General features: G+C 41.6%; 1 protein-coding gene across 2 annotated transcripts in view; it reads right to left on the reverse strand.

Annotated features, from left to right (window-relative positions):
• Zzef1 (zinc finger ZZ-type and EF-hand domain containing 1) overlaps positions 1 to 27,814 on the reverse strand; it is a 127,444-nt gene that overhangs the window by 87,318 nt on the left and 12,312 nt on the right. For both annotated transcript variants that reach the window (XM_055597355.1, XM_055597354.1), the window contains exons 2-9: positions 20,547 to 20,691; positions 17,217 to 17,411; positions 15,465 to 15,636; positions 14,860 to 15,059; positions 12,770 to 12,980; positions 7,685 to 7,801; positions 6,646 to 6,824; positions 4,415 to 4,513 (exon numbers count right to left, since the gene is read on the reverse strand). In XM_055597355.1, the coding sequence (XP_055453330.1) occupies positions 4,415 to 4,513; positions 6,646 to 6,824; positions 7,685 to 7,801; positions 12,770 to 12,980; positions 14,860 to 15,059; positions 15,465 to 15,636; positions 17,217 to 17,411; positions 20,547 to 20,691 (1,318 nt within the window). The remainder of the gene's footprint in view (positions 1 to 4,414; positions 4,514 to 6,645; positions 6,825 to 7,684; positions 7,802 to 12,769; positions 12,981 to 14,859; positions 15,060 to 15,464; positions 15,637 to 17,216; positions 17,412 to 20,546; positions 20,692 to 27,814) is intronic.

The raw sequence follows: 27,814 nt of genomic DNA on the forward strand, positions 1-27,814 counted from the left end.
CACACACACACACACACACACACACACACACACACACACACACACACAGGATGCAATCTCCTTAGACTGATTTTAAATCAAAGAGACAGAAAACTGCAGTAACAATCATCCTCCTGGATCATCCTGAACGCCATGACTAATATTTGAGTGAGCTGATAAAAGACAAGTAGGAATAAAAAGTAACTAATAATAAAAAAATTTAATTTAATTTAAAAAGACAAGTAGGTTTAGCAGCCCAGATTAGTCAGATCAGTCAGCTTCTAGAACACACGTCAAGAAAGATAGGAAAGATACTGAAATGGGAGGGAGATTACTGGGTGTCCCAGCTAACACATTCTAAATTATCTCCATCTTCTGTCTCTAAGCTATTTAATATTTTGTAAGTTGAATGCAAGTGACTTTTGCCCAAAGAATTATATAAAAAGAAAAATCATATAGAAAAGTTGTTGATTACTAACTATAAGTAAATTCCAACATTCCTATTGACTTTTGTGTGTTTTATGAATTTTCCTTTAAACTGTTGATACTGGTTCCTTCCCATTTTTTTTTTCCTTTTTCTTTTTTTCTTTTGTTGAGACAGGGTCTCTGTCTGTAGCCCAAGGTAGCCTCAAAATTCAGAGATCCACCTGCCTATACCTTCCAAGTGCTGGGATTAAATGTATATGGTTCCATGCCCAGCCCTTTCTTCTGTTATTAAAAAGTATGATGTATTCATTTACATCATATGAGCATCATATACTTTTTTTGGTTGCAAAGTATATCTCAGTTCACACACACACACACACACACACACACACAAATCTGCTGCTAGACCCAAGATGCAGCAGTGTAAAGCAAGGACATGCTCATACTAGCGCGACATGAACTTTTCTCTTCCTGGCACCCTGACCTGCTTTCAACTAGTCTCCTGGGAAGTCAAAACACTGAAATGATATCATGTTCTTATTCCATACCTGAGTTTAGTAACACAGACATTCATAGATTCTGGGTTTCCACAAGAAAATGTGCAAAATATGTTACCAACACCAAGAAAATGAACCCAAAGGAACTGTCACTAACTCGCACACAGATGCTGCCATATGACCTGATTTTACCACGGTTAAGAAATAGAACAATGGCAAAAACCATAAAACTACAACTGATGCCATCAAATAGCAATTCTGCTTATAATTTTAAGAAAGCATGGTGTCAGAAATGCACACAATTCTATGAGCAAGCCACCCAGATAATACTAACTGTTCCCAGAGTCCTGGATGAACTTACTTATAGGAATTTATTGTAAAAAACAAAACAAAACAAAAAAAAATTATTTTATTTTTCTGTTTTTTCAAGACAGGGTCTCTCTGTGTATCCCTGGCTGTCCTGGAACTCACTCTGTAGACCAGGCTAGCCGAGAATTCAGAGATATTCCTCCTGAGTGTTGGAATTAAAGGCATGCACACCACAGCCCCCCCCACCCCTTTTTAAAGACAGAGTTGCACTATGCAGCCTAGTTGGTGTGGCCTGGAATTCACTATGTAAATCAGGCTGGCCACAAGCTCACAGATATTTGTCAGTCTCTGCTTCTCCACTAGTGGGTGAGATTAAAGGTGTGCTACCACATCAGGCCAAAATAAATACTTTTAAAGAATTAAATGACTTCTTTATTTAATTTTATGTGTTTGTATGGGCACCTGAATGTATGCATGAATGCCACATGTACACAGGTATTCTCAGAGGCCAGAGATGGTATTAAAATCCCTGGATCTAGAGTACAGGTGATCTAAGACTACCTGATATGAGTGCTGGGAACTAAACCCAGCTCCTCTACAAGAGCAGAAAGTACTCTTAGCTACAGAACCAACCAACCACCACCACCAACAAACAAACAAACAAACAAACAAAAAACAAAAAACAAACAGAAAATCTACCTGTCATAGTCCAAATCTCAAAGTTCACCCACTCAAGGTAAAGAAAGAAGGAAGCAGAGATGCCTGGCAAAGAATTTAGAGAGAAAAAGGAAGTATCCCAATCAGGCGAGGGACATGCTGGCAACTGTATCTTACAAATGAGGGAAGGCTGTGTAGATTTTTCATACTAAAGAATACTAAAACCCACACTAGAAAACAGGTGGGAGATATTATGAAACAGGTGGGGATATTATAAAGCAGGTGGGGATATTATAAAGCAGGTGGGAATACTGTAAAGCAGGTGGGGATATAAAGCAGGTGGGTACTGTAAAGCAGGTGAGGATATTATAAAGCAGGTGGGGATATTATAAAGCAGGTGGGGATATTATAAAGCAGGTGAGGATATTATAAAGCAGGTGGGGATATTATAAAGCAGGTGAGGATATTATAAAGCAGGTGGGAATACTGTAAAGCAGGTGGGAATACTGTAAAGCAGGTGGGAATACTGTAAAGCAGGTGGGGATATTATAAAGCAGGTGGGGATATTGTAAAGCAGGTGGGGATATTATAAAGCAGGTGGGTACTGTAAAGCAGGTGAGGATATTATAAAGCAGGTGGGAATACTGTAAAGCAGGTGGGGATACTGTAAAGCAGGTGGGAATACTGTAAAGCAGGTGGGTACTGTAAAGCAGGTGGGTATTGTAAAGCAGGTGGGGTACTGTAAAAATAGGTGGGGGATACAGAGAATACACATGTAGTCCCAGAAAGCAGCCAGAGAATACCACTTGTAGTCCCAGAAAGATCTTGGGTGGCTGGGACAGATAGATTATGAGTTTGAGGTCATCCTGGGCAACAAAGAAGATCCTCTCTCAAAATAAAACTAAGGCAAAAAAAAGTGCACATTCTAACGCCAGAAAATTTTACTTCCACATGCAATAGAGACAAAAATTCCAATTCTTTAGAGTAGAAGAAAATGCAGAGAATCTTTGGCAAAGCCATTTTGACTTTGCTGGGTGAAGGGACAATAAACAGGCAAAGAGCTGCCACCGCTATCCTATTCTACCCGACCTTTGCATGGCAGGGAGCCTGCTGTGGCTTCCAGTGTGGAGAATATGGATGCAGTGAAGGAATGCTCTCTGTGCAGACTGAGTGGCTCAGGAGTAACAGGAATCATAGTGTGCAAAGTATATTGCTTAAGAGGTCACCAAAGAACAGGAGGTCCAACTGGATGCCTCACTAGTGCTGAGAATGAAGACACGAAACAGGAGAGATAATGCTGAAGAAAGCAGAGCCTCTGGATTCTAAGGTAAGCCTCATTAAACCAAATCCAGAAAGGAAGGCCAGGCTAGTCAGTGTTTACAGCAGCTAGAATCTTAACTGAATCTATAATATTAAGTTAACTGAATCTGTAATATTCAAAGCAGTATAGTGAACAGAAAAGAGACACAGGCAAGACACAGACCAAGAGACTACCAGGACAGACAGGGAAAGGCTCAAGAACATGCCTGCATGGGGAAAAGAGCCTACAGCTGAATGAAGCCCACACAAACATACTTCTGTGCATGAAGAAGTTTCCTCCAACACATCAAATGCCAGAGCAGCTGTAATGTTCTTAAAGGTGCTCTCAGATGTATGGTGCTAAGAACCCATTGCCTTTCTCAATACTTTAAACCAACTCAACAGAAAGTCAATCTAAGCCTTAAAACAATAAATGCAGTCACTTTTTCTATTCCAAGATGAGTCCTTGGGGTTTGTTTGTTGGTTGGTTGGTTTAGTTTGGTTTGGGGGTGCTGTTTGTCTGGTTGGTTTTTTTTTTTTTTTTGGTTTCGTTTTTTGTTTGTTTGTTTGAGACAGGGTCCCTCTATGTAGCTCTGCATGATGTAGATCAAGTTGGCCTTGAATTTACAAAGATCCACCTGACTCTGCTGGGATTAAAGGAGTGCACCACTGCCTGTCGAGTCCTTTCTTTTTAAAACTTAAATTCTAACAGTCTCAGGCTATCCAATACCTAATGCTGTTACAGGCCATTACCATAGAGACAGCACCTGAACTAGACAAAGTGTATGGAAGCCATCGCTGCGAAACTGAGGTGAAGGATAATGTCTTTAGTGAATCATGCCTGTAATCCCAGCACTTAAGAGCTGAGTTAAAGGCTAGCCTGGGTTACATAGTGAGACCCTGTCTCAAATCAACAAACCTCGCTAACATATAAGGGCAGAAGAGATGGCTCTCTAATTAACAGCAACTTGCTGTTCTTACAGAGGACTTAGGTTCAGTTCCCAGCAAGTACATGTGGGCTCACAACCACTGATAGGGCATCAGGAGCTATGATACCCTCAACTAGACTCCTAGGACATAGGCACCCATATATTGTACATACATACACACAGGCAAAACATAAATACACATTAAAAATTATACATACACACATAACCAAAACACTAACATCTAAAAATTTCCAAGGCTAGAGTGAGCTCACACAGCTGCCTCCTGTGCATGGTGGCAACAGACCACCTAGCACTCACCATCCCTTGTCCATGGCTCCACCAGGAGGTTTTCAGGTCCTGACTTATCTTCTTTTCCTTTAACATCACAAGCCTGAAGAGTCAACTGGAGAGGTTTACCTGCCCAAAGAAAAGACAGGAAAAGTTTTAAGGAGGTCCACACATATAGAGACACAGTAACACACACAGACACACGCACACATCAACACACATACAAGTAAATATTTTTTTAATGAAATTGGCAGAAATACAGGGCCTATGCCCACACAGACTGATAAAAGCAGATCTGTATAAATGGCAAAATCGGGGCCACAAGATGCTGCCAAGTCTGATAACCTAAGTTTGCTCTTCAAGATCTACACAGTGCAAGAAGGAAAGAACTGATTCCTCTGACTTGTTTCTGACTTTCACATGGCACATGTACACATGTGCGTGTGCACACACACACAGACACAGACATACACAGACCAATAAACACAAACACACACAGATACATGGACAGACACCATACTGCCAACACACACAGACACACCAACACACACAGAAACACATACACACCAATATACACACAGAGACACAGCAACACACATACACATACACACACACCAACACACAAACAAGAAAATACATTTTTTTTTAAGAACTGGGGGAGGTACTAGGACAGGGCTCAGCAGTCAAGAATGCACACTGCTCTTCCAGAGGACCTGAGCCCCATTCCTAGTGCCCACATCAGGCTGTCCCTAACTACGGCTCTAAGGGATCCGAAATTCTCTTACCAACCCTGAGGGTGCCTGAGCTCATGTGTGCATACCCAAACACAGACATATAATTAAAGAGTAAATCCTAAACTATTTTAAATAGATAAACAAATAGCATGTTAACAGTAAACAAAAGCTGATACTTTCTCTGCTTCCCCGAATGAGAAAATGCACAGCATGTATCTCTGAGTGAGTTTAAGGTCTCTAGAAAAATCACTTTTCAGAAACAAAGCACATCACAATAGATAGATTAATGCTACGTTCAATATAGAAAAGGATTCCTAAGATACTTTTTGAAACCCAAAATCAGATTTATTGGCTCTGTATTTAATGCATAATGTTTTAGCTCTTCTTTCTTGAAATTCTCGCCAGGAGAGTGGTGAGGTGGATCACCGGATGCAAACCTAAAGAGCTGAAGCTAATCCCTGGAGAACATGGAGGAAGGGGAGAACTGACTCCCCAGAGTTGTCCTCAGACCTCCATAAAGGCACTGGAGGATATATATACACCCCATATTATTACTGTATTATAATAATAACAATAATTTTAAAATATAATATAAATAAATAAATCCAGGCAAATTTTAAAAGTATGAAGAGTAAAAGAAACAAAGTTTGCCACAATGAACGTAAAAATTATTGCTCCTAATAATATAACAAGCTGGATATGGCAGCATGTGCCTTTACTCCCCGGAAGCAGGAGGCAGAGGCAGGTGGATTTCTGTGAGTGTGAGGCTAGCCTGTCCTCACATCAGGTTCCAGGCCAGCCAGAGCTACATAATGAGAGCTTGTCTCTAAATAAAAAAGTAAACAAATAAACAGCAAATACCACTAAACTCTAATATAGCCTGGACTAATCACTGTTAGTCACGTGTAGTCCCTGCCGTATTCCTGTCTCTCCTCTGCTTCCTGATCCAATAACGCCACTATAAATGGAAAATATTTACAGAAAACACTTGAGCCTCTACATGCCTCCTCAGCCTCCCACCCAGCCACGCCTGTTCCTGGCTCACCATTTCTCCAGACACTTTGCTAGTGTAGAGCGAAACTGGGTTCATAAGGAAATTGTCTAACTTTAAAAGTTAAACATAAGGAGCTAGAGAGATGGCTCAGTGGTTAAAAGCACTGCTCCTCTCCAAAGGACCTGGGTTCAATCCCCAGCACCCACATGGCAGCTCACAAATGTCTGTAACTCCTGTTCCAGAGGGTCTGATACCTTCATACATGCAGGCAAAACACCAATGTATATTTAAAAAAATAAAAATAAATAATTTTTTTAAGTTGAACATAAAACAAATCACAAAGTTGTATTATGTTGTACAAACATCATGGTGGGAATATCCTCATAATGCCTGTAATACTGAAGAGAATAAGATCAATCAATGAACTTTGTGAAAGAAAATTTTGCCCCTAGAAACTGGTATGGCAAATATGTTGTTCCTTGAAGCCAGGTTGCAATCACTGTGAACAGCTTTAAGGGTTCTAGGTCATTTACCATATTTCAGGAGCAGGTTCTGCCTGACAGATGCCATGGATGAGATGAGGGATGAAGCATCATAGTGTGTGTCCAAGTGCTCAGTGATGGTACACAGGGAGCTCATCACTTTGGCAATACTTCCTCTTGCTAGTGCAAAAGCCAGAAGAGTCAGTTCTACCTCTGGAGTAGAACAGCAGCTACAAAGAACAAACAAAAAACTTTCACTTCCTAAAATATAAGAAAACCAGGCAGCTCAAACCTATGCAACAGTCCCTATAAGCAAAATTAACCTGACAAGTGCGCTCTAGACATTTACCAGAAATGCGCTTTCAAAGTCCTTAAGATAACCTAAGAAAAAGCAGATTCAACCCAAGGGCCAAAAAAATTAAATCCTCACCTTTGAAACTTTAATAATGCAAAGGAACCTTTTAAACCAAAGATAAATGAACTACTGCAGCCAGTCTCCCATCAGGAATCCTTGGGAACGAGCTACGTTGGACACAGCTGAGGGTGCATTTCTTGAGAAGCATGTAAAACAATTAGATTCACCCCCTTAATATTTCTCTGCCTTTCTAAACATACCATGACAGAAACTGAAAGCTCTCTGTGCATCTCAGGGAATGATTCATGTCCTGAGGGCTCACCGAGGAGAGCCAGGCATCCTCACACCAAGCTCTCCCTCCGTTCTATAGAGTTACGAAGGACCCCTCCCTTCCCAGTTCTAAGGGCAACTAGGCTTGTTAGCCCTGCGTGTAAGCATGCTCTAAGTGAAGGTGGAGGAGGAGAAAGAATTAAGAGGCTTGCACCTTATATTTGGACAAATCTCTTCTAAATGAAACTGAGGCCAATTTTCTCTGTACCCCAATTCTTAAAGTCAGATGACATTGGAGGTATACCAGGGTTAATTGAATTAGGGTGAATTATTTCACTTTCTCTTTGGTTACTAAAAACATCATTTTCAGTGCAAAGATTCTCCTAAGTTTTTTCTTAAGAGCTGAAAGAGCATGTATTCCCTCTACCCCATACGCACTGTTCACCTCAGCATCCTTGATTTTACCTAGTTATCCTTACGAGGAAGCTGTCCACTTCTTCCAGAACACTGGGAGACAGGAAGGCTGAGAAGTCTGTAGACCCTGGAGAGAGGGACAGTGGTGGCATGTGCTGCAGCGCCTTCCTGGAGAAGGAATGTGTGCAGTCAGAACAAAGCCAGGCATGCCATCACGCCAAAGTGCAGCATCAAAACCTCTTGAGCTGGTAGACAGTGTTCCCGTGAAGATTATTCCTGGTGCAAAATAGGAACTGAATGTGTATCCCTAGTAGTCATATGCTAAACAGTTTAGTAGGGCTTCACTTTTTTCCTTTTTTGGAAGAGTTCTATCTGCCTGTCTAAAAGCTTCCTTGGCTCCCTGGAACTCATGCTAAGTCCTAAGAACGAGATACAAACTCATGAACAGTGTCCACAAGATAAAGTTGTGTGGATTTAATAGAAATTTGTGGATATAAACATGTTTTTGTTTTGGTCCCAGGTGTGGGATGTGGGACTGCTTCAGGTGGTCCACAGCAGCAGACTATTTGCCTCATGCGGGCTCTGAGAGAAGCTCTTTGCCAGCTGCAGATAGTTTAAATCTGAAGACTAAGGAGAGAGAATAAATGCCAGAGCCCAGAGAGTGTGGAGTCTGAGAAAAAACAGGGCTGCTCCTGCTTCCCCGCTGCTGTTCCTGGTTGCTGTTGTGAGACAAGAAGTTGGAGATCTCCTAAAACAAGGACTAGACTGGCTTCAAGGAACCCTAACCAGCAGGAAAAGAGAACTGAGCCCCCTCTCCCACTAACCCTTTCTCTCTCCTAGCTGGTGTTGGGGTATTGGAAGGGATTGGGGTGGAGTAAGGGAGGAAAAGATAAAAAAATGTAAATAAGAGTTTTTTAAAAGTATGCCTACAGAAAGTCCATTTAATACCAAGACCTTAGGATCTATAGCATCTAAAGAGGTATCACAAATTTTGATTCCTAAGCAGATCAATACCATCAAGTTTCCTGTACCTGATATGGCCTTTTGGCCTTTTCACCTTATGTTTGTTTTAAATTTATGTAACAAGTGATTGTGAGTACACGAGTGTCCTCATGAAACACTTGAAGGTATGCCAGAAACAAACAAAAACATAAGCCAACCATGGTGACTTGCACCAGAATTTCAGAGACTGAGGATCACAAATTTGAGGCCACCCTAGATTACACGGTGAGACCTTGTCTCAAACAAAGAGCCCACCCTCAAAATTCTAGAATTGATTATCCGTTCTTATTATTTTTATAGATTGCGTTTTTATTTTGTGTGCATGCATATGCATGTGAGAGAGAGAGGTATATCTGTATGTGTGTGCATACATGAAAAGAACAGTGCCTGAGACCAAAACAGGGTTTTGGATGCCCTGGAGCTGGAGTTACAGATGGTTGGGAGCTTCCTGATGTGGGTTCTGGGAATTGCTCTAGGGTCTCCTGTAAGTGCAACAAGAACTCTTACCCACTGAGCTATCTCTCTAGCCCATTTTTATTTATTTTATTTATTTAGAGCAGACGGTTTTTATTTGGTTGGTTTTTGGTAGTTGTGGGGGTTGAACCTAGCGGCTCTTAAATACTAGGCAAAGTATCAGCCCTTTACTTTTTCTTGAGACAGCATCTTGCTATGTAAGCCAGTAAACTCACTACATAGCCCAGGCTGATTTCCAACTCATGGAAATCCTCCAACCCATGCTCTTCAGTGCTGGGAGCATGGGTGTATTTCAACATGCCTGACAATTTCTGCATTTCAAAATCACAATACAGTACCCTAACATTAAGCCAGCTTTCCTTCTGCTAGCCAGTCATTTGGGGCTGTGCCAGCAACTATGCTTAGCTGTCAATAAGGCAAAAGCACATAGTCATTTATGGGATTCATTTCCTTTTACAAATAAACATTTACTCTGCCCCAAATATATTTTTTATTATTTCTCCTCAAAGTACAGTTTTTATCTTGCAATGCTTTTAGATAACTGATCTGTAAACGCCAGGGGAAATGAAAGCACCACTGCATATGTACTAAGACAATGGAACAAGAATATTCTGCAAAAGCTAGTGCAGCTTCAGAAAACTAAGGTAGGGGACCAGGCATGGTAGCACATACCTTTAATTCTCTGTGCTTACAAGACAGAGGCAGGCAAATCCCTGTGAGTTAGAGGCCAGCCTGGTCTACATAGTTAGTTCCAGGACAGCAAGGGCTGTATAGAGAGACCCTATCTCAAAACAAGCAAAGAAACAACAAAGACTAAGATAGAAAGCTCTTCCTCGCTTCTTTCCTAAAAACCCAGTGCACAGCAGTGGAGCTGTGGGTGGAGTGTGGCTGTGGGTGGAGGGGAGTTGTGGGTGGCCTATACCTGGATGTAGAGCCTGGATAGAGTGAGATAGATATCTGCACAGAGGGACAGACTAGTGTGGAATAAAGATGCCAATCAGAACGAGAAGGGTGGCATGACAAAGGGTACAAAACTCAGGGGACAAAAACACACCTAGGCAAAGGTGCTTACAGAAGTGGCCCTGCTAATGGCCCTGGAGCAGGAAGGATATGTGGAGGTTGTCTGCAAAGCCAGGGGCAAGGAAACCAGGTTGCACAGGGGAAGACAAAGGAAGGAAGTTAATGCCTGAAGGACAACAGGAGCCACGCCTTACTATCGGAGTAGGAAATGGCACATCCAGAAACAGAGAAAACCAAAATGAAGCCCATGGTGCTGAACTGGAGGAGGAAATATTCCTGTAAACTAAGTTCTTAGTATTACAGCTGCCTCGTTTTCCTGCTGCCATGTCTTTCCTGTCATGTTGGACTACACGCACAAGTTACAACCCAAAATAGACACTTCTTCCCTTAAATTGCTTTGTTGGTTATTCTTTCATGGTGACTGAAAAAAGTAATCAATGTAGCCCCTGACTGCTTGGGAAAGCATTTCATTAAAGGACAGAGGCAGAGACCATTCAGGATAAACTTGGGAGTCATTCAGACAAGAAAGTAGGGAGGGAGGTGGTACTCTGGTGTGTATCTCTCATAGAGGCTGAGGCAGAAGGGCATCTGAGTCCTTGAGTTCAAGACTATCCGGGGCTGTAACAGAGCACAGCCCTGTCTGAAAAGAAAAAAGGTTAAAAAAAAAAAAAAAAGGAGATATTCTATAATCACTATTCTGAGAATGATTGTGAGATAGATAGACAGACAGACAGACAGATAGGTGGATAGATACACAGAGAGACAGAATGGCAGATAGATATAGACAGACATCTGGTCTCTGTGGGCACTGCACACATGTGATGTACACACAGACAAACAGGCACACAAAAATAAAAACAAAGATAAAAAACCTGTGGTTAACTATAACCCCGTGAATAAAAAAGCAATCTGTGAATCTCTACTAATGCAGGTAGAAAGTTTGACTGGGGAGGGGGAGTTATATAGTCCTAAAGTACCTCCTTACCAGATAATCAATTATAAAGAAAAAAATAATTTTAGGGTTGTAAATCTGGCAAAGGTCAAAGTTGACATCATCAGTTATATGAGCCAGACAGCCTGCTCACCACTGGATGGATTGCAATGAGAGCACACTAATTCCTCCTTAGGATATGAAACATAGACTGGCCTGGTGACACACACTTAGAGTTCCAGCACTTGGGAGGCTGAGGCAGGAAGTTGTCAGCTGCGGGCCACTCTGCGCTACACAGTAAGACTCTAAATCAAGCAAAATGAATCTGTTTACGATAAAACAAACATCAGAGGCACCACAGTCACAGAGAACTCTTCAAAATAACTGACTTGTAATTTTTAGAGGGTCAAGCTCATTAAAGCCAAGGAAAAACTGAGGAATTTTTCTAGGCCTAGTGAAACTAAAGGGCTATGAAAACAAAATGCAAAATATAACTCAGCAACAGATGCTCTTGCTACAGGGCTTTACTGGGACAACTCAGAAAACCCAAATGGGATCTTTGGGTTACACATACATTCATTTCCTCATTTGGTGGGTTTTCAGAAAAAGTTGTTTATAGGGAGCACATTATTAAAGTATTCGAGGACAACAGGGTAACAAATTACTCTCATATGACTGGGCTTTGATTATTTTTGCCATGTTTCTCCAAGCTTAAAAGGTTTAATAAAAAATGTTTGCTTTGTTTTTTGTTTTTCAAGACAGGGTTTCTCTGTGTAGCCCCAGCTGTCCTAGAACTGGCTCTGCAGAGCAGATTGACCTTAAATTCAGGAATCCACCTATCTCTGCCTCCCAAGTGTTGACATTAAAGGTGTGTACCACCGTGCCCAGCAATAAAAATGATTTTAAGACAGGAATGAAGGATGGGGGTTGGGCCATGTACTTAGTAACACTAATCTCAAAATCAGTCAGAAGAACGAAGACTAGACACCTCCTTCAGGCCCACATGTAGCAGCTAACAATGCACTCTGTCATTGAGCCCATGTGGAATATACTAACAATTCATTACTACAGAAGCACCTTTTTAAAAAAACAGGGTCTTGCTAACTAGCCCTGTCTAGCTGAAACTGTTGCTCAAATTTGCAGCAACCCAACCTACATGTCCCCAGTGCTGGGAGGAAGCTGTAGCTTTTGTTCTACATGTTGCTACTTGACTGGTGGGGCCCTTCAACAAGAGAATAAATTAGTTTAATATCCTTGAAAACGTATAACTTACTAGTGAAAAGAGCTCCAAACATGGGAGTCCAAGCACTTACATTCAAATCGACTCATCTCTGGGAAGATCACTAGATCCTCACCTACAAAATGAGGATGACTTACAAAGCACTTCAGTATCTGCAGGTAAAACAAGAGCCGACATTTGAAAATTCCCTGTCTAACATTAAACATTACATATGCGTGGGTAACTGTTTCTGATGCATGAGAAATAGGACAGCACAGATGATTTTAGGTCAGGGAACTACTGAGCTAATGAAGAAAGGCAGTGGAGGAAGTGTGTCAGTAGGACAGGAAGGTGGAACAGACTTCTTCAGTCTACATGGTGAGAGCATCAATCAGGGAGAGAGCGGGGCTCAGATGCAGGGTCAGTCAGGATGCTTCCTGGAGGCTGAAGAAGGAGCCACCTTGACAGCATGGGAACCACAGTGACTTACTGAGTATTGTGCAGCACTGTCTGGACAAAGGCAGGATTTGTCTCCATAGAGGCTGTCACCAGAGATGTTAGCAGAGACCAGTACCATATTGCAGAGGCATCGGAGACCGAGACTCCAGACTTCTTAACTCTCTGAAAGCCAACAGCCCTCAGACCATGGATCCTAGTATCACAGCCATCGCTAAGACAGCGCTTTATGTTTATCTGAACATCTGTGGAGCATAAACAACAGGTTCAGCAGTGCATTAACGTCTTTAAGGTTTGGCAAGTGGTAGGTTCTCAACTAAAAGCAAAATAGAAAATGGTTAAGATATATTTTGATGACAGAAATAAATGTTGTGCATAATGAAACTAGTATAGAATTAACATGTCTCAGAAGCACTGACAAATCTGAGAAATTATAAAACTTAGGAGTGATGCATAATAAAACTTCTCAGAACTTTATGAATCTTGAAAATTACACTGAATTTTATAAATTCTCACTGAAAGTATGATTTGACACTTCTAGAATTCTTTCTAGAGTCTGCAGTTTCAGTATCTGGCTCATACAGTTGTGAGAATGTCTTTTTAACAACCAAGTCCAAATAGAGGATGCAGACATGACTCACTTTCCGATGTCACAGCTGCTCACGCAGCTGAAGGCAGGAAGACATTCTAAGGACATGATTTAAAGGAAAGAGTAGCACAACCTAAGTCAGGAGGCTTCTACTCCACATGCATAATGACTTCTTTGTGTAGGGGTGACTCACAAAGAAGTGAGCAAAGTAAAAGCACTTTTAGCCCAGGAAAGCATTAGAAGAAATGAGACAAGACATGAAGCATTCTGGCTCCCTACATTAAATAAGGATAGAAAAAAAATCACAAAACTGGTATTTCCAAAATGCTATGAGTGAACAAGTATATAATAAAACTATTGAAAATGGCCAGGCAGTGGTAGTGCATGCCTTTAATCCCAGCAACTCAGGAAGCAGAGGCAGGTGGATGTCTGTGGGTTCAAGGCCAGCCTAGTCTACAGAGTGAGTTTTAAGACAGTCAGAGCTACACAGAAAGACTCTGTCTTGGGGAAAAAAAAAAAAAAAAGAAAAGAAAACAACAACAAAAACATAAATTACCAAGAACAAAGGGTGGTTAAAATTGAGACATTTTTACAACCCTGAAAAAAAAAAAAAAGGCAGCTAAGCATTGTGGGACATGCCTATGATCCCAGCACTTTGCAAGGCAGAGGCAGGCAGATCTCCGTGAGTTCAAGGCCAGCCTGGTCTGCAAAGTGAGTCCAAGACAGCCAAAGCTGCACAGAGAAGAAACCCTGTCTTGGAAAAAAAAAAAAAAAAGGCATCATCACAATATGAGATGACAACACATTAAAAATACAAGAGCCCATCATGGTGGTGCATGCGTTTAATCTCAGCACTCCAGAGGCAGAGGCAGAGGCAGAAAGAAACCTGTGATACATAGTTCTAGGTTAGCTGAGCTAGAGAGTGAGCTCCTGCCTCAGAAAACGAAATCAAAACAAACAAACAAATGGAGGCATAGGTGCACCTTTAACCCAGCACCTGGGAGGCAGTGACAGGTAAATCACTATGTAGCCAGGGCTACATAGAGAGTTCCAGGACAGCCAGGGCCATGTAGAGACACCCTCTCTCGAAACAACAAAAACAGTAAAAATACAAAAAATGTGAGAAGAGTATTATAATCTTTGGGAAATGCTATGTATACTATATGCAAATATATATATAATTCTAGTTTTTTTATTTAAAAGTGCTTTTTATGTGTATATGTATAAACACACACATACAAATTCATAAACACACGATGTGGTCTGGGAGGAACCACAGCAAACATCTGTGACTTGACAACCTCTTTGTGGTAAGATTTTGAATATTTTTTGTTTGTCCATATTTAATAGTTTTCCAGTAAGAAAATAACAATGTATTTTTAATTACAAAAAGGCTTTATTGTTTTTCTACAGTTTTTAGAATTACTTAGTAACTCCAAATAATGATGATTTCCCCCAAAAAACTTCAGAAACCTTACGACTTAAACCAAAATCAGTACCATTCCTCCCTCACAACCCAAGTCTGTTGAACTCACAGAGCTGACTAATGTTGGCATTTTCTAGTAGTGTCACATAGCCAGTGACATTGCTGGGGATGTGTACGTCTCGTACTTCCTGCAGATCACTGGCAGTTCTTCCCACAGCCACTGTCACTTGTTGTGGCATATAGCTCTGGTCAGTGGCAGCCACTGCAATGGACAAATGCCGAAGCACAACATCTGGCTTCATCTTCAAACTGGAAAACAGAGCACAGACATCACTGTGTACATGGGCTGACCACTGGGACACTACACACCCTCTCTAAGGCCTTGCATTTGGCATATGTAAAGACAAATTTCTAAGTGACTAACCTGAACTGCTAGCTATGTATGGCCTCCTTAAAGCTCTGCAAAGCCACTTGGTTAGGCTAATCTTATATTTCCTTTCAAGCTATTGGTATAGGCAAAAATGGGCATTATGGACACTCTAACAAAATCCTTCAACTGGCCAAAAAGCAATTCTAAAATGCATCCAAAAAGCTAAGTATACCTTAGGTTAGCTAAGAGGAAACAAGGTGATGATATCTATTTACAACTCCTGGAAGAGCCATCTCTCCAGGCCACATTCAAGATTTTAAAAGAATAAAACATGTACTACCCACCGTATCCAGTGTGAGCGGGCACTACCATCTGACTGCCAGTAGGATGATGTTTCTCCATTTGTCATCCTGTAGATGTCTGCAGGGTTTGAGGATGTCTCTATACAAGCATAGCACTTTGTTACTGACTTGAGTTTATCCATCTCTGGGCTTCTGGCTAGGTCTCCAGGGCTTTCTGCAGGGAAACATCAGAGCTTAGCTACTTCACAAAGAGAAAAAAAAAATGGTTATTTGAAATATCTAACAAAAACATGCTTAACCCTTTGGCACCAAAACCTAACATTCCTTAAAAATCTCCTTCCAGCCAGGCGGTGGCAGTGCACACCTTTAATCACCTCACTTGGGAGGCACAGGCAGGTGGATCTCTGAGGCCAGCCTGGTCTACACAGTGAGTTCCAGGACAGCCAAGGCTACACACGGAAACCCTGTTTTGAAGAACAACAAAGCCGCACGCACGTGCCGTTGCACATGCCTGTAATCCCAGCACTCAGGGAGGCAGAGGCAGGTGGATTGCTGTGAGTTCAAGGCCAGCCTGGTCTACAAAGTGAGTCCAGGCTACACAGAGAAAACCTATCTTGAAAAACCAAGACAAACAAAACAAAACAACAACAGCGATCTCCTTCCAAAGAACCACTGGCCACTGATTGCCCCATCTCCTCATTAATTGCACCATGATGCCAAATAACTGGTGTCTTTATAAAGCCATGCTAAGAGAAGAACACTTTGCACTTAACTTTCTTCAATTTTATGCTTTTAATCATATTTACTTATTTATTTGAATTTGTGTATGCACATGCCACAGTGCAGGTGTGGAGGTCAGAGAACAAACTGCAAGAATTGCTTTTTTCCTTTTACTATGTGGGTTCTGGAGACGAAAAAGTCATCAATCATAAGTGCCTTTGGCTGCTGAGCCTTCTTACTGGACCAAATGAGGTTTTCTAAACCTCTTACACTTCTGAGTATTTTCTGACTTACCTCTTCTATTCTTCCAGGTTAATAAGAATCTTTTCTTGCAGAATCAAGTCATATACTGTTTATACATTTATAGTGTAAATATTTAAATACAGTATAAATATATAAATATTATAAATACAGCACTTAAAACAACTAATATTTACCTGGGTGTTTACTGCTATAGGACAAAGAATTAACTGACCAAGAACAGTTACCAAAAAAAAGAGAGAGAGAGAGAAAGAAACCTCAGCCAAATGCATCATTAATATGATAGAAAATATATTTTGCTCATGGGATGACACTTTTGACTGCTTATATTTTTGGTGGTAGAAAGTTTAAAGTTTTATAGACTCTAGTCTTTTTTTTTTTTCTTTAATGAGTCACAGTGGGTCTGAGTGTGCATCACAGCACACATGTGGAGGTCAGACAATACATTTCAAGAGCCAGTTCTTGTTTTCTAGCCTTCTGAGAGGCAGTGTTTCTCTGTTTCTGCTGCTGTACTGGATACTCAGACTGGGGAGGCTGAAAGCTGACTCTCCAGCTGACTCTCCTCTCTGTGCTTCCCACGAATGTGGGGATTGCAGATGTGCACCACTGTATCTTGCTTTTTTTTTTTTTTTTTAAATAAACTCTCAAGTCATCAGACAGGCACAGGCAAGGAGGCAGGGAGAGCGGGCTTAGACTAAAAACTGGACATGCACTTTCAGAAATAAAGGCACAGAGAAGGACTGCCTTCTTCTGTCACTAAACACCGGAAGCGGTCATAAGAGAGTATTTTCGGGAGACTCCCCCTGCACATACCTTTTTCCTTTTGTAGCAGCTGCTCCAGGGCCTCCTTCAGAACTGACGACCGCATGGCGCACATGTTACTGCAGTGGTCTATCACTGGGTAAGGAATCACCATGCTAGAGATCCGATTGCGATGCAAGAAGCGCAGGATCATTGATGAGTGAGTGCCAAGACCTTCCTTTGACTCTGAAAATATGTCGATGAAACCTAAAGACATAAAATCCATTTTTGATGTTTTGGTGAAGCCACCACAATAGTTCCCACATGCTGTAGCTGCTGCCCCATCTGAACTGGCTAACTTTAACTATTAATTAAAGCAGCTATTAACTTTACTAAAATTTTGAGCTTCAACTCTTTAAAAATATAAATGGGTTTTAAAGAAATGAACCAGTGGCAATCTCAATTTAAAAACTCATTTCAGAGGCTGGAGAGACAGCTTAGCAGTTAGGAAAAGATAAATCTTTTTTTAAAAAATATGTCTATATTCATTTCATCTTATATATGTATGTTTTGCCTGCATGTATGTGTACTGTATGCATGTCTGGTGCCCACACAGGCCAGAAGAGGATGTCGATTTCTTGAAACTTCATGCTCACACTAAGGCCCTAACAACAAAACACCTGTTGCCATTGCTACAATTTCTGGCAGAATTTTACATGGTGTAAGATACTTGAAATATACTGTCTCATTTGGCCCTCGCAATATGGCAAGGTGTAGTTGTTGTCTGGTGGTGAAGGACCAGGCAGCCTTGCTTTACAACAGGGTGGAAATGAAGCTCACAAGATAGCAAGCAGGTAGGTGGGGAACACTCCTCCCTCCTCAGGCTCTTCCTTCCACACCAGGTCCTTTTCCCCAGCATGTGACTCTTCTGAAGCCTGATCATACATCTTCTCTTCAGCCTCAACATCTGCTCAGATGGCCTACTTGGATGCTCTGAGTGACTCCCCGAATGTCTTCTGACTCCCAAGTACAATTGTCCCAAGCACTCTAATAAAGACATGACACAAACCACACCTGCCACTGTTTAGACTCCTTTTCTGGCTCCTTATAACCTAAGCTAATGAGTCTCAAGCTGAGGTTACTATAATCCAGGAGCACCAGGTTAAGAAAAGCAAGGATAAACATGGCAGCTTTTTTGGAAGCGGAGACATATTTGCAGGTTTTCTCCCCACTTTTTAAATAAGTCATAATGTATGACAAAAAGTTCACACAATTGTATTATTCAACAAAATTCCACAAGTTCAAGTGACCATTGTAAACAGCCTCTGATCAAGATGCCAGTGGCCTCTAGGGAGCTTGTATTTGACAGCAGAACAGATTCACTAAAAGATAATAAAACTCTGCAGCAACTTTTTTAATAAAGCAATAGGCTAAGAAGAAATTCTGTACTTGAAGCAACCTATTTTGGTTATATGTCCTACTCAAACCCCGGAGAGAGATGATTTCTAAAGACTCAAAATCTTGACAACTCCTCCCCACTCCCACAGGAGGACGAGGCCTCATATCCACGAGACTGCTGAGACGGAATGGATTTTCTCAAAACCCACACAAACAGCAGACTGTGTGTGCATGCACACACACAGGTACACACATATACACATACACACACAAGACACACATGCACACACATACAAACACACAGAGAGACAACAATTCTGTAATAGAAAATGTTTTCAGGTTTAGGAAGGTTCTATAAAGAAATGGATGTCAGTGAATATAAGCATCAACAGTGAGATACAACAAGAACAAGTTTCAGTGCAGGAGGACATCTGAGAGAGGGACTAGGAAAATATGCAAAGCAACTACAGAGGTGACCTCATCTTACAAGGGCATGAGACTATGACCATTCTTTTATGTTTGATACTGCTACATAGTTTTTTGAGTTGAAAGTTTTGGTCATGAGTGTACTATGTGAGCACCTCAGGATCTGGACTTTCAATCAGTCCAGCCCTTCCATCCATCTGGCACCCAGTGCAGCAGGCATTACCCACTGGTGGGTGCCCTTCCCTACCCCACCTGCAAAATCTCTCTGAGACTCAGGTGATAGTTTGAGATACAATGCTTGCCTTGCATTTGTGAGGTCCTGATTTAATCTCCAGCACACTTGTGTGCAAAAACACAATCCGAGGAATTCAAATAATGCTACCCACATATTTGCAATGTGAAGGTGGAAGTGATTATAAATGCTAAGATATGTTAGTTAAATGAAATTCAAAATTCAGCTTACCTGCCATGACACTAGGAAAAATAGTGCCATGTATAGGCTACTTATGATGGCCTTAAAAGAATTACATAATGAAAGACAGCAAAACATTCATTCTTGATTAAGATGCCGACATTTTCCTTCCCTGGCTTAATACATCACTTGGCAGCAGGTCAGAGGGTTCCACAGCCATCAGATTCACACCATCTGCCAAGTCTATCCAGCCTTTAACCCTGTCCTAGAGACATTAAGTACTGTCACTTGATGTACAGAGCAGGTAAAGTTCTGAGGTCAGATAATGTGCAAAGCTATTTACCTTTCAAATTGAACTGGCATCTCACTTGAAAAAATGAAGGGCATATTTATTCTGAAGCTGTCTTTATATAAGTCTGAGTCACCAAGGAAATCATCTAAAAACACAGACCAGGCTGGGTATATAGTGATGTTGTACAGAACCTGCCTAACACATACAAGGCCATAGGTTCTATCCTCAGTACACACATGGGGTGGGGGGCCAGAGAGAGAGAGAAAAGAGAGAAGAGAGAGAATAAGAACATGAGCACAGAGAGAACAAGAAAACAAAGTTTCAGAGTAAAAGCTTTATAAAAATAACAATAAAATGTTTACCACAAGCCAAATATAAAATGTGAGGACATAGCAAAATATAAGAGAAGGTCCCTGCTCTAACAGAGCTCAAAGCATCGGAATGAAGATGGACAATAATGTAATTAATTCATGCATTACAAAGATATTATATGTTGCAAAATATGAGAAAAAAAGAAGAGTGATGCAGCAGAGAGGGGCAGGGTGCAATGAGAACATGCAGCACAGGCCAGGGTGATTCTTAAGGAAACTGGACGGCAGCCTCTTGACCAAGGGCAGAGAAACAGAAAACTGCCTAGATATCACTGTTGAGGAATAAAAGCAAAGATTTCACTGATTTCGTTCAGTTCATGTGTCTAATGAATGCTGGGGGAGAGGGTTCACATCACCACAGCTGGGCCAAACTCAGTCTATTGTTCTAAGATTTGTGCAGCAGCAGTGACCAGAGGCTTATGCTAGGTGACATTCCTACTAACTGAAAATACTTTGGGTTTAAGAGAACATTTTGAGCCTTCAGAATTCATGTGATTACCTACCTGGAACAAGAGAGCAGGCTTGCAGTTGTCTGATGACATGGCTCAGCTCCCCTTGAAGATTGGCTCCACTGGAGTTCTTGAGGGCCTCCAACATATTTTCAGCGTCAACTGTCCCATCACCCTCAGCATCAAACTGGGCAAAGGCCTATAAGATAAGATATATATACACACACACATACACACATATATATGTATACATATGTGTAAATATACATAGGCATATATGTATTTATTCAAAGAACAAATAAATTCAGGATAGCAGCTCTTTTTTGTTTTTGGTGTTTTGCTGTTGTTTTCAAGACAGGGTTTCGCTGTGTAGCCCTCCCTAGCTGTTCTAGACTGGCTTTGTATACCAAGCTGGCCTTGAATTCAGAGATCCAACTGACTCTGTCTCCTGAGTGCTGGGACTGAAAGCCTGTGCCACCATACCCAGCTGCTCTTTTTGTTTTATAAGTCATATATATGCACAGTTTTATAACCTCATTTCTCCTTCAAGGCAGTAATTTGTCCACATCTCCAAATAATTTCAGAAGAAAGTTATCTATAGCAAAATGTTTCAATAGGTGTAAACTGTTGTGGTTTGAATAGAAAATGTCCCTGTGTGTTTGGGTATTTGGTCCTTGGCTTGTGGTGGTGTTTTAGAAGGCTGTGGGAACTTTAGGAAGTAAAGCCTGGCTGGTGAATGCGGGTCGCTGAATGCAGGCCTTGAGGCTTTATAGCCTGCCTCTTTTCCGCTTTCCGATTGTAGACTTAACATGACCTCATGTGTTTACTGACAGGCGTTCTTGGCCAGGACACACCGCACCTTTCTCAGACTGAGCCAAAACAAACCCTTCCTCCCTTAAGTCCTTTCTTTGGTCACAGCAACAAAAGATGTAAAGTACAGCCAATGTCAAACACAAAGCAAAAATTCGAAAGAACTGAGTACAAAAGTCTGGGCCTGACCTTTTCAATAGCCTGCACATAAGCTACTTTGGTTTACTGTTTCAGTAGACTTTTCATCGTTGTGGACTACACCCCTGCCCATATGGGCTATTTGGGAAACCTGGTTCAGTATGGGGCTTGGTCTGATTCCTGGTCTCTGACTGAAAGATTAAACGAGTTCCCACACTCACAGGCTGCTGCCTGGACAAGGTGCACAGGGACAGAGTCTCATACAATTAAAGCCACTAGCGGAATAGTGCTCGTTTTCTACTCTGTAACTTCTGCCACCCTGTTAGATTCCACAAGCCCATCTTCACGGAACTGTGTCCTTTCTCCCAGTCTCAGTCCCTGCGCCCTGTTTTCTGTCCTGTTGCTAATACATGTACCCACATACCTCCTCTCTGCTTTTCTTTTTTAATTTTTTTATTTATTACAATTTACTCACCTTGTATCCCAGCTGTAACCCACTCCCTCATTCCCTCCCAATCCTGACTTCCCTCCCTCTTCTCCCCCTATGCCCCTTCACCAGTCCATTGATAGAGGAGGTCCTCCTCCTCCTCTTCCCTCTGACCCTAGCCTATCAGGTCTCATCAGAACTGTCTGCATTGTCCTCCTTTGAAGAGGTGATCAAAGTGATGGCCCCTGTTCCCCTTACTAGGGTACCTACTTGGACACTGAGCTTGCCATGGGCCACATCTGTGCAGGGGTTCTAGGTTATATCCATGAATGGACCTTGGTTGGAGTATCAATCTCAGAAAAGACCTCTGGGCCCAGATTTTTTTTTGGTTCTGTTGCTCTCCCTGTGGAATCTCCTGTCCCCTCCAGGTCTTTCATCCCCCCCTTCTTTGATAAGATTCCCTGCACTCTGCCCAAAGTTTGGCTATGAGTCTCAGCATCTGCTTTAATACCCTGCTGGGTAGAGTCTTTCAGAGGCCCTCTATGGTAGGCTTCTGTCCTGTTCCCTGTTTTCCCCCTCTTCCGATGTCCATACCATTTGCCTTTCTGAATAAGGATTGAACATCCTACCCAGGGTCCTTCTTGCTTGGCTTCTTTAGGTGTACAGATTTTAGTATGATTATCCTATATTATGTGTCTAATATACACTTATAAGTGAGTATATACCGTGCTTGTCTTTCTGCTTCTGGGATACCTCACTCAGGATGATCTTTTCTAGATCCCACCATTTGCCTGCAGATTTCATTTCCCTGTTTTTAATTGCTGAGTAGTATTCCACTGCATAAATGTACCACAATTTCCATATTCATTCTTCAATTGAGGGACATCTGGATTGTTTCCAGGTTCTGGCTATTACAAATAAAGCTGCTACAAACACGGTTGAGCAAATATCATTGTATATGTCAGGATATTTTGGATATATGCCTAGGAGTGGTATAGGTGGATCTTGAGGTAGCACTATTCCTAATTGTCTGAGAAAGCACCAGATTGATTTCCAAAGTGGTTGTACAAGGTTACATTCCCACCAGCAATGAAGGAGGGTTCTCCTTTCTCCACATCCTCTCCAGCAGGTATTGTCACTTGAGTTTTTGATCTTAGCCATTCTGATGGGTGTAAGGTGAAATCTCAGGGTCGTTTTGATTTGCATTTCCCTGATGACTAAGGATGTTGAGCATTTCTTTAAGTTTTTCTCTGACATTCCAGCACATGGCTTGGCAGGATTAACATAGTAAAAACGGTCATCTTAACAAAAGCAATCTAAAGATTCAATGCAATTCCCATCAAATTACCAACACAATTCTTTACAGACCTTGAAAAAAAATTTTTCAACTTAATATGAAATAACAAGAAACCCAGAATTGCTAAAACAATCCTCTACAATAAAAGATCTTCTGGAGGTATCTCCATCCCTGATCTCAAACTGTACTATAGAGCAACAGTAATAAAAACTGCATGGTACAGGCATAGAAACAGAATGGTGGATCAATGGACTGGAATAGAAGAGCCAGAAATAAAGCCACACACTTATGCACACCTGATTTTTGACAAAGGTGCCAAAACCATTCAATGGAAAAAAGATAGCATCTTTAAGCAAATGGTGCTGGTCTAACTGGATATCTACACGTAGAAAAATGCAAATAGATCCATACTTATCACCCTGCACAAAACTAAAGTCCAAGTGGATCAAAGACCCCAATATAAAACCAAACACAGTAAACCTGTTAGAAGAAAAAGTGGGAAAGGGCCTTGAACTCAGTGGAGCAGGAGACAACTTCCTGAACAGAACACCAACAGCACAGGCTCTAAGAGCAATAATCAGTAAATGGGACCTCATGAAACTGAAAAGCTTCTGTAAAGCAAAGGACACTAAAAGAGCTTCACCAACCCTATATCTGACAGAGGGCTAATATCCAGAATACATAAAGAACTCAAGAACTTAAACAGCAACAAATCAAGTAATTAATCTAATAAAAAAAATGGGGTACAGAACTAATCAGAGTATTCTCACTATTCTTTTAAGCATTCCAAATAGGCCCCTCTCCTTACTCCTCTTTTCCACAAAAGAGGAGAATAATCCACCAGCATTCCGTGATGGACTCGGCGCTCTCATTTCCATACCATCACAGATGTCTGGATAGGGCAGTACTCAAAAGGAACAGGTATAGTTTCCCATAGTTGTAACCAGAAACTTTAGCATGAATGCAGGATGAGAGACAGAGAGTTTAGACACAATGTGCCAAGGAAAAATCACAGTATTATTTTTGCTCTAGTCAGCCTGACAAGATTACTCAAAAAATGAATAGGATCAAAGATTACACTAATCACAGTACAATGTACAAGAGCAAAGATCTGTCCCATATGCTGTGGAGAACAGGATTTTTGGGGGTATGTGTGTTGGGAGAGGGGTCGTGCTCACACCAGGTAATCACCTTACCAATGCACACACCTGCAGACCACTGGGAGTGTCTTAGTTACTATTGCAGTGAAGAAACGCCATGACCAAAAGCAAGCAGGGGAGGAAAAGATTTGTTTGGCTTACACTTCTGTATCATAGTCTATCGCTGAAGGAAGTCAGGGCAGAAACTCAAGCAGGGCAGGAACCTGGAGGCAGAAGTTGATTCAGAGGCCATGGAGGGGTGCTGCTTACTAGATTGCTCTGAGCCACTATATGGCTTGCCCAGCCTGCTTTCTTATAGAACCCAGGACCACCAACCCAGCAGTGTCCCCACCTACAATGGGCTGGCCCCTCCCACACTGGTCACTGATTAAGAAAATAGCTTCCAGGTTTGCCTACAGTCCAAGCTTACAAAGGCATTTTCTTTTTGAGTGTTAAGTTGACATAAAATTAGCCAGCTCAACTGACCTCTGGTTAACTCGACACACAGGCACATCATTGTTAAGTCACAACCTTTTCTTTCTTGTTCATCCCCAAGATCACACATTAATATTGATATCACAATATAAAACATTTGACAAACTTAAAAAGTCTTACAGTCCCAAATTCAAACAAACACTTTAAAATGTTCAGACTCTTTAAAAAAAAAATAAAGTCTATTTTTAAAACCCAAAATCTAGGGAGCTGGAGAGGTGGCTCAGAGGTTAGGAACACTCGCTGTTCTTCCAAAGGTCCTGAGTTCAATTCCCAGCAACCACATGGTGGCTCACAACCATCTATAGTGGGATCTGGTGTGCAGGCATAATGTTGTATAAATAATAAATAAATCTTAAAAAAAAAAAAAAAAAAACCAAAATCTCTCGACAGGCACAAGCCTATAATCCAAGCACTCTGGAAAGCAGAGGCAGGCAGATCTCTGTGAATTCAAGGCCAGCCTGGTTTACAAAGTGAGTCCAGAAAAGCCAAGGCTACACAGAGAAACCCTGTCTTGAAAAAACAAAAACAAAAACAAAACAAAAATCCAAAGTCTCTCAAAAGTAGGTGGAGGCCTGGCTTGTGAAGTTCCAGTGGGAAGTTTCAAAGTCATTCAAAGCCTCAATCAGTCTATTGCAGATTTTGAGTTAGAATTTGTGGTTCTGGTTAGCTAGGGCTGAAGAATCAACAGTGATTAACTACAACGAAACCTTTGCTTTGCTAGGTTAATGAACACTGGTCGGCTGGAGCTGAGAAATTAGCAGTGATAAGACAGCAGCATCATTTAAAGGTGTTTCTTCAGAGTTAGCACACAGAAGATGCCTTCCAGAGATAGCCAAGGTTGTACTTGTGCTGGCAGATGAACTTGGGAGTGTCACTGTCATTAGGTGATACTGCTTTTTTGAAGGCACGGAGAATGAAGATGTCACGGAGAGCAACTGAGGCTTATATGGCATTGTGTGGCAGGGCTGGAATCCCTGAAGAAGGCCCAGGAGAGGCTACTAGTGAAAGTGCAGTCCAGTGGTAGCAAAAGATCCCACACAGCACCATGGGACAACTACCAAGAACAACAGCAGGTATGGAATGAAGCCGGCTTGAACCTGTGGGACGATCTGTGTATGCTGTGAAATGACCCGAACCGATACTACAGAACTCTTTGGTGTTGGTAGCAACAGACACTGCTAAAATGAAGCACTATTGAAAAAACCATTTAGAAAGCAGTTAGAAGCTACTGGGTCGACATTCATCTTAAAGAACTTTTGGAGTTTTTGTTGTTGTTTTGTTTTTGTTGGTGGTGTTGGTGGTGTGCTTCTAAGTGGAAAAAGTGACAGTAGTATTAAGGGTGTTGTTTTGATCTTCTTCTTCTCTTCCTCCTCCTCCTCTTCTCCTTCTCTTTTCTATTTGAAAAAGGCAGATTCTCTTCTTCTATCTTGGAAGAGACCTAGGGCTGGCTCTCTACAGAGATGTAAAGTATAGACTAGAAAATGGCAGACACAGCTAAAAATGAGAATGCCATACTGAAAGTGAAAGGTTATTGTCTACTTGCTAACTCGTTAAGGACACCCTTCTCCAGGGCTCCCAGAATGTTAGCAGCCAGTTTCATATCCTTCCAGAAGGAGACAAAAAAGTCTTACCTGGGGAAGCCGACAAGCCTAATAGAATAGGTAACACAGAATCATGCAGGAAAAGTGCCAATTTATTTTACAGTCAGACTCACAGGCCATAGCCAGACACACACAGCAGCCAGGCTTTTAACCACCCTACCCCCACCACCGTCCCTGTCCCCTCACAGTCTTACTCAGAATGACCTTGAACCAACCCTGTAGCACAAGTAGGCCTTTTACTTGTGATTCTGCTTCAGCCTCCTGAATAGCAGGATTATAGGCCTGACCAGGTCCATCTCTAGTCTCATTCCTTTATTGCTGTTTTTGTCTTATTTTGAGATAGTGTTTCACACTATGGCTAGCCTGAAAACTTGCTCTATAGCTCAAGCTAGTCTCATATACTGAGTCTCTTGCCTCAGCATCCTGAATACTGGTTCTAGCCCCTTATTCTCTGATAAATGGATAGCCTAGAACCACTAGACACTTGAGAAAGAACCTATAAAACACAGAAAAGCATGATTACACAGGAAGAAGAAAACATCAAGAGAGTGATTAATATCTTTATAGAAGTGCTTAAAGACATTTTAACCCTAGCTTTACTGAGGCCCATCTTATCTCCCATAAAACTTACGCCATTAAAATGAACAGTGCAGCAGATGTCAGTATAATCAGAGTTGTGCAAACACCACCCAGTAGCTGACAAAAGAAAATACTACAATTTTCAACCTGCAACAGGGTACTATTGCTAAAAATAGGAGTTTACAATCCCACACATGGGAGGCTAAAGCAGGAGGCTCTGGAGTTCAAGCTTAGCCCCCGAATTATATATTGAGTTCCAGACTGTCCTGAGCTACTAAGAGAATCTCAGCCCTTGGGATACTGAGGCAGGAGGACTATGGGTCTGAGGCCAGACTGAGACTAAACATCAAGTACCAGGCCAGTCAGGGCTATACTATACAGCAAGACCCTGTCTCAAAAACTAAGAAGAAACTCTCATCAGAAAAGCTGAAAGGTGGGGGCTGGAGAGACGGCTCAGAGGTTAAGAGTACCAGCTGCTCTTCCAGAGGTCCTAAGTGCAATTCCCGGCTACCACACAGTGGCTCACAACCATCTATAAGCGAGATCTGGTGCCCTTTTCTGGCATGCAGGTGTACATGCAGTCAGAATACCATATACATAATAAATAAATTTAAAAAAAAAAAAGAAAAGCTGAAAGGTAAACTTTACTAAAGGGACCAGAAAGTAAAGCAAAAAGAGAAATGCTAGAAACTAAGAGGGAAAAAGAATGCTAAGAAGACTGACTTAGAAGGTCATGTGTGTTCAAGAAAGACACAGAGTGCAGCAGGGGAAATGCCTGGACTTCCCCACAGCAAAGGACATAAATTTGGAGATTCAAAGGTAGAAGGCTTGCATAA

The sequence above is a fragment of the Psammomys obesus genome, unplaced genomic scaffold (assembly GCF_907164565.1).
Source record: "Psammomys obesus unplaced genomic scaffold, mPsaObe1.curated_primary_1811, whole genome shotgun sequence".
NCBI classification, from domain to species: Eukaryota; Metazoa; Chordata; class Mammalia; order Rodentia; family Muridae; genus Psammomys; species Psammomys obesus.